A 6,512-nucleotide genomic window follows, 5' to 3' on the forward strand; every position below is an offset into this window, starting at 1 on the left:
CCCGCCACCGCAGTCCTGAGCGCGCTTAACCAGAGTCAAACCAAAACAGGTAAATCTTTAATTCTCCTCCTCAATTCTTCGAAACTACTTTTACAGACAGTTCCTCAAACACTTTCTCCGCCTCCCCTTCCTCCCAGTCGGCCTTTTCTGGGGTTGCCACGCCGCCCGGGAGCGGCCGAGGTCAGGGGCTTTGGGTACCTTGAACTTGGAGGCTCCGGCGCCCGCCGGGGTGGCAGCAGCGTGGCCGCCTGTCCCCCTCCAGCAGCAAGGCCCGGGGTCCGTGGGAGTGTGGGTGTGGCCAGAAGGTCTCGGCTGGCCTGGGGGGTCAGCCCTCCGCGGTGAGTCGGGCGCAGATGCACATCCTAGACCTAGGTCTTCAGGCGGCGCAGGGCAAGAATGGCCGAGTCCGGGGGACCCAGGGAGAAGGCGTGAGCGCCTGCGGCTCGGGGTCGGCTCCTAGGACGGGCGTCTGGCCTGAATTGGTCCCCGGTGCCCTTAGAGGGCCTGCCACGGCTTCCCGATGGCCTGGATGTGCTCCTTGGCCTTCAGGCGCAGCGCCGCGATGCTGCTGTTGCGCGGGTCCGCCTCGTCCAGCGGGAACTTGTCCCCGAAGCCGGGCCCGCACGGGTAGGCGGGCGGCGGCGGCGGCGGCGGCGGCGGCCCAAGGGGCTGCAGGCCGGGCCCGAGGGGCGGGGAGTTCAAGAAGGGCGGAGGCGGCGGCGTGTAGCTGGCGGGCAGGCTCTGCGCCGGCGGCCCGAAGCCTGGCAGGCTCTGCAGCGCCGTGGCGCCCCCGCCCGGCAGCGGCGGCCCGAGCCACGACTCGAGCGGCAGGGCGCCCCCCGCAGGCCCGCCGCCTCCAACGCCCGGGCCCGCCCCGAGGGGCGCCAGGGCCGCGGCGGGCGGGGAGCGGCTGAAGGAGAGCAGAGGCGAGTCCTGCAGCTTCATGGACGACACCTCCAGCTTCTCCTGCCGCCGCCACTTGGCCCGTCGGTTCTGGAACCACACCTGCGGAAGGCAGCACAGCGCCGTCGGGCTGCGGCGGGGGCAGAACTCCCCACCCCCGAGAAGGACCGGGGCTCGACAGTTTCACCTGCTCCTTTCATCCCCGCCGCCACCCCACGCTCCCCACCCGCCTTATCCTTCTTGTCTGTCCCGTTTGCTCCAGTCTCCTCCCTCCTCCTCTCTCGCGCCGAGTCTCTTTGTCCCATCCCTGTCCTCCGTGGTGTTCCCACCCTTGTCCCTGTTTACCTCACCCTTAGCTGTGGTTGTATCTGTTTCCAACTCCTGGCACCGAGCAGGCAGAAAAAAATGAAGTTAACCCTGGAATCGGACAGTGGGACTTGGGAAACCAGATCTCACCAAATTTCTGTGACCTGCTGGTTGACGGTCCCTCCCGACCCTTCGCTTTAGACCCGGCTTCCTCCCTGTGTGGTACAGTGGCTGCGCTTTTGTCGCAGACTTTCTGTGCTTTACCCACATTTTGCCTGTTATAAACATATGTATAAACAAATACTCTAAGTACTGTAACTGGAAACATTGGCTGTTAAAATAGAGCTATTTCCACAAATTACTGATAGAACAAAGTGGGTTGATTTTATTCCAGGCATATTTAATATGCATATTACTGTTCGTGAGATTTTCATTTTTATTTAATCGATATCTGACTAATATTTCTGATATTTCCTAAAAATGGCTTTCAATGATTACAATAGTTCAAGTTTAATAATCTACTTTTACTCCGTGGAGTTAGTTTTGACGTTAGCCTAAGATAAATTCAATGAGTTCAAGTTTTTCTTTTTTTCTTTACATAGAGAAAGTCCACACCAAGAGTGAAGTCTGGTCTCTTAAGGCTGCAAATTCCATTACTATTTGATAAAAGCACAAGAAAGGGTGTAATTAAGGTTTCACTACCAACTTACCACCCTCAGGAACAGAACAGAGAGAACTGGTCTAGTTTAGTGGGGAATCTAGAAAGAACTTTGGCCAAACTGGGGGGGGGGGCTTCAGTGTTAAATTTATGAAGGAAAGTGTGGGAATAATTACCACCTCAGAAGGGAGACAGCAGTTCTGAGTTAATTATAGGGAGAGAGGCCCTCATAGGAAAACTGAGAAAAAGCCATCCAGCACCTGAGCAGAGCAGGGCAACTGTCTGCAAGGCTGGGATTTGGGGGGCGGGGGGGGGGGAGAGAGAAAGAACAAAAATGCAGGTACCCCGGGTCCCTTTCAATAAAAGATTCATCAGCATATCTGAGGCCCTGATTTTCCCAGAAACATTAGCTATATAGAGAAACACTGGCGCGGGTGAGGGCTTCCATCCCACTGCCTCTCCCTCCCCACCAACAACATCCCACTCCATCCCCCAAAGTATCAGCTATAGGCTTCAGGTCCAGTATCCAGAGTCAGAGGGCTAAAACCTGGGATAGTCTGCTCTTCTGCTCCACTGCTGTCCTCAACACAGTGGGAGACTCTGCCTACCCCCCCCCCCCCCCCGCAACCTGATTACATCATACCCATGTGTTAAGAACCCACCATATGCTGGGCCACTGTGCTGGCCCTGTGATCACAGAGAAGTCAGACACTGTTCTCAAGAAGCTCACATCTTAAACAAGAAGCAAACATCCCCAAACAAGTAGAGAGGGAGGAACGTGGGACAGAGGCATGAAGGGAGCCCTGTATTCCGGAGGGGCACTGGAGGGCTTTGCCCTTTCCTCTTTCTTCCTCTTTCACTTGTTTTCTTTCCCTCTTCCTACCCCATCCTTCCTCCCTGAAAAGCAGGTGCTAAAATGTCCACCCCTTCAATGAAATCCTTGCAGCTCTACTGCCCCAAATTAGGAGAAATTGAACTGTCCTTGCCAGTTAATCCTGAGTCACATTAGGGAACTATTTTTTAAAACCATGACATTTACTCATTACTTTAACCCCTTAAACTAAACAGAAAAGACAAAAGGCAGGAGCCTGTCCGCTTTTACTTTTAAGACAAGGCTAAAAGCCCCAAACATCTGAGTATCCTCACTTCCTGGAAATCTAATTCATTAGACACACACAAAAATCCCATCTTAGTTCCACTGCCTTTCAGATGTGGTGAAATTTGTTCCGAATGTCTCCCTTTCAGGCCTCTGTAAACTCTCCCAATTTGGAAATTCTCCCGGATTTTTCACAGATGACTAGCAAATATTTAAGGCTTTCAAATATTTTAATGATCAGGGATTAAAGATAATTCAGCTTTAATTAAAGCGAAAACCCCTTTAAATAAAAAAGAAAAGGCCTCTGCAGCAGCTGGATGTGCACCCGAGAAGCAAAAGTCAGTTTCTTAAACAAATCCACCGAAAGTTTCAACTGCGAGGCGCCAGGCTCTCGTTAAGAAGATAGGGTTTTCGTTTTCAAGAAGGTGAGCGCCGTAACTGACTATGGTGGCATTTGGGGCCGCAATCCGGTTACCCTCGAGCCGCTGTCTACATTCCCTCTCCACTCAGTGCTTCCCGCCCCCCGCCCCGGTCCTGGACGCTGTCGCCTCTTCAGCTTGCCAGCCATTCCCAGTTCCTCTCTTTTAGCTTAGAACGAGGGAGACCCCAAAGGGGAGATGCTACTACAAATTGGAACAGACTGTCCAAGGGACGGGGCATGGGGCGCGTGGAAAATCTGTGACGCTCCTGTGGGGCTCTGGGCGAACCAAGCGCAGGAAGGCCCGTGGGAAAAGTGCCATAATAAATGCGTGGACGCCCGGGGATTCAAGGGAGCTTTGGCTGCAGTTTGAGCTTCCGGCCCTCCCGTGGGCCCATCTGGGCGCTTTACCTGGACCCGGACCTCGGGTAAGTTGACCTTGCCGGCCAGCTCCTCGCGACTGTACACGTCGGGGTAGTGGGACTTCTCGAACGCGCGCTCCAGCTCGTGCAGCTGGTATGTGGTGAAGGTCGTGCGGTTCCGTCGATGCTTCTTCTTGGGCTGCTCCTCCTCTGACAGCTTCGAGTCGCTGGGGGCTGGGGGTCCGACAGGCAGCCCAGGGCTCGGCCGCGTCTCCCCTGTCTCCTTGGGGCAGTAGGGGCGAGGGGCTGGGACGACGAGACCCCGCACGGTCAGAGACATTCCTCGGAGTATCCGAAGGCCACCCCGCCTACCCATGCGGGCTCCGAGATGGCCCAGGGAGGTCGGGGGTCAGGGCTGCAAGGGTCCCCTTAACTTTCCCTGAACGCAAGTTGGAAGCTCCTGCTACGCATATAGCCCCCACCCCTGCGCCCAGATGCCTTAATAAAAGTTAAGGCAGGGCTCTCTCCTCTTGCAGAGCTCCTAAGTCTGGGAACCCTAAGGGTCTCGGAGCAGCCGGGGTGCGTACTCACCTTCGTACTCGGGAGCCGGTGCCGGGGCAGGCGGCGTGGAGGGCTCGGCGCCTCCTGCAGGCGCCTTGGGGCAGGAGGTCCGCGCGCCCGGCCTCCTATCCCGCTCTTTCGCACCCCGGGCGACCCGCTCCTCCGGGAAGGAACCGAGGATCCCGTCGTCCTTGGTAAATCCCAGGATGGCTTCGATGCTATGCAGCCGCGAGGTGCTTCCGCCCGGGCTGCGGAGCAGGTGGCCGGCGAGCGAGAAGCTGCCGTCGGCCATGGCTGGGGCGCAGCCGGGCAGGTGCATGGGGAGCGCCGGGACGCCGGAGGGCGCGGCCCGCGCTCTCCGCAGCGCCGCCTGCTTGGAAGACCGAGAGCGAGAGGCTGGAAGTCGGCCCCTCCCGGGTGCGGTCGCCCAACCCGAGGGGTCCTGACTCAAGGTCAAGCTCCGCGGGCGATGCGGGCCCCGGCCGCGCGCGCTAGAGGAGGGCGAGCGCTCGGCCCGCGGCCGCCTAGGTCCCGGCGGGAGTCGGAGTTTCAACTCCCTGCGGCTGGGTCTCCGGGAGCTGAAGGCTCCAAGCCGGGTCGCCCCGGCTCCTCCCCTCTCGCCCGGTACCCAGCCTCTTCCCTGGTCCCTCCCCCCGCAGCGGGGCGGGTCCTTCCCTCGCCCAGTCTCAGGGTCCTCGCCCACCCACCCCGGGCTGGGCCGGCACTCCGAACCTTCCACCTCCCACCTCTCGACCAGCTCCGAACACTGCTGAGACCGCTGGGGCATGTTTGACGGGCCCGGGGACCCGGGTCCGAGGGCCCGCTCCCCGCAGTCCTGCCTCAGTGGGGCCGACGCCCTCGGTCCCACCTCCCCCTCGGGCTTGCCTCTCTTCTTCGGCTCCTCTCCCTCAGCCCAGGCTCGCCTTCTGCCCCGAGGCGCGCTTCCTGCGCCGGGCTGAGCGCCAGGGGCGACCCTTGGAAAGACCGAGAGCAGGCTCCCCGGCTTTCTGGCTTTGGAAGTCAGTCCACGCTTCTTCCCAGTTTGAATTTTCCCCTCTTTCTTCCTCTTTTTAGCCCCACCGGCAATCCTCTTTCGGCTCCGTAGTCCGAAGCCTCGGACTTCGGGTTTATTTTGTTTGTCTTTATCTGATTTAACTACTCCTCCCTGCCCCCTCGGACTTGCGCGCCCGCAGGCCCCCTGACCCCGGCGCCCGCCCCCGGAGACGGTGGGACCATCTGTGCTCGCAAGCCTGGCGACTTCAAGGGTCCCACGGCCCAGCAGGAGGCTGGAAGGCGCCGAATCGGACACGCTGCCGGGCTCAAGCCGGTGGGAGACCCGCTAGGGGTTGTCACCCTCGCAGACTATTTGTCCTGAGGGAACCCTCCCTCCAAACCATCTTCCAGGCCAAGGAGATGACCCAACCTCAGGCTGAGGGGGGAAGGACCTTCGTCAGGGTGCAAGGCCTCGCGCTTCTCTGGGGGCTATAGGCACAATCCGCTGGCAAAGGGGACCCCGCGAGGCTTCCGAGGCCCAGAGTGACTCATAGGCCAAGTGGGAAGATGATTTGTGCGGGCGGATGGTTTTGTTTTGTTTCTTCACATCCCCCCCAGTGCTGTGAACAGCACTGTAAACGCCGGCTCTTCTCAAAGCTGATGCCAGAGGCAGCCCCTGCCCTCACTGAAATGTTGGCGGGAAATGTGAACCAAAATGCTTTCCTAATAAAATCTGCAGGACCCAGAGATTCTTTTTCTTTTGTTTCCTGGTTTTATTGAGATGCTGCACTGTATAAGTTTAAGGTGTGCCACGTGATGATTTGACACATATACACACGTAAATGATGACCACAGTAAGTTTAGTTAACATCCATCATCTCATGGAGATACAAAACAGAGATTTTTAAAATCTCCTTTGCAGAGGCCCTCTGATCTCCACGCAGGGGCGTCTCCCCTTCCCCCCACCCCTGCCTCTACAACGTTGGTTGACTTCATTTTGCATTGAGACGAGCAGTTCATGGGTCCCTTCTGAGGGTCGGGCACTGATGTGGGCCATGTCAACATCACAAAAGAAAAGAGAGGCTGGGGCCACAGGCCTTAAGGAGTTTAACGTCCAGCCTGAGAGACAAGACAAAGGAAACCAAAGAAAAACCTGTATCTTAGGGTCCTCCACCTTTAAATGAATGTTAGAAGGACATTTAAAAGGACATGTAA

General features: G+C 57.6%; 1 protein-coding gene across 1 annotated transcript; it reads right to left on the bottom strand.

Moving 5' to 3' along the window:
* Positions 1-495: 495 nt before the first annotated feature.
* Positions 496-4,623, bottom strand: RAX (retina and anterior neural fold homeobox; the record flags this gene model as incomplete). The annotated part of the gene is made up of 3 exons (XM_082668277.1): positions 496-1,005; positions 3,793-4,049; positions 4,335-4,623. The coding sequence occupies 3 exons, from the start codon at positions 4,621-4,623 to the stop codon at positions 496-498; spliced, it is 1,056 nt and encodes a 351-aa protein (XP_082524403.1).
* Between the last annotated feature and the right edge of the window lie 1,889 nt (positions 4,624-6,512).

Source organism: Grampus griseus (assembly GCF_964374135.1).
Source record: "Grampus griseus genome assembly, chromosome: 12".
In the NCBI taxonomy this organism is placed as follows: Eukaryota; Metazoa; Chordata; class Mammalia; order Artiodactyla; family Delphinidae; genus Grampus; species Grampus griseus.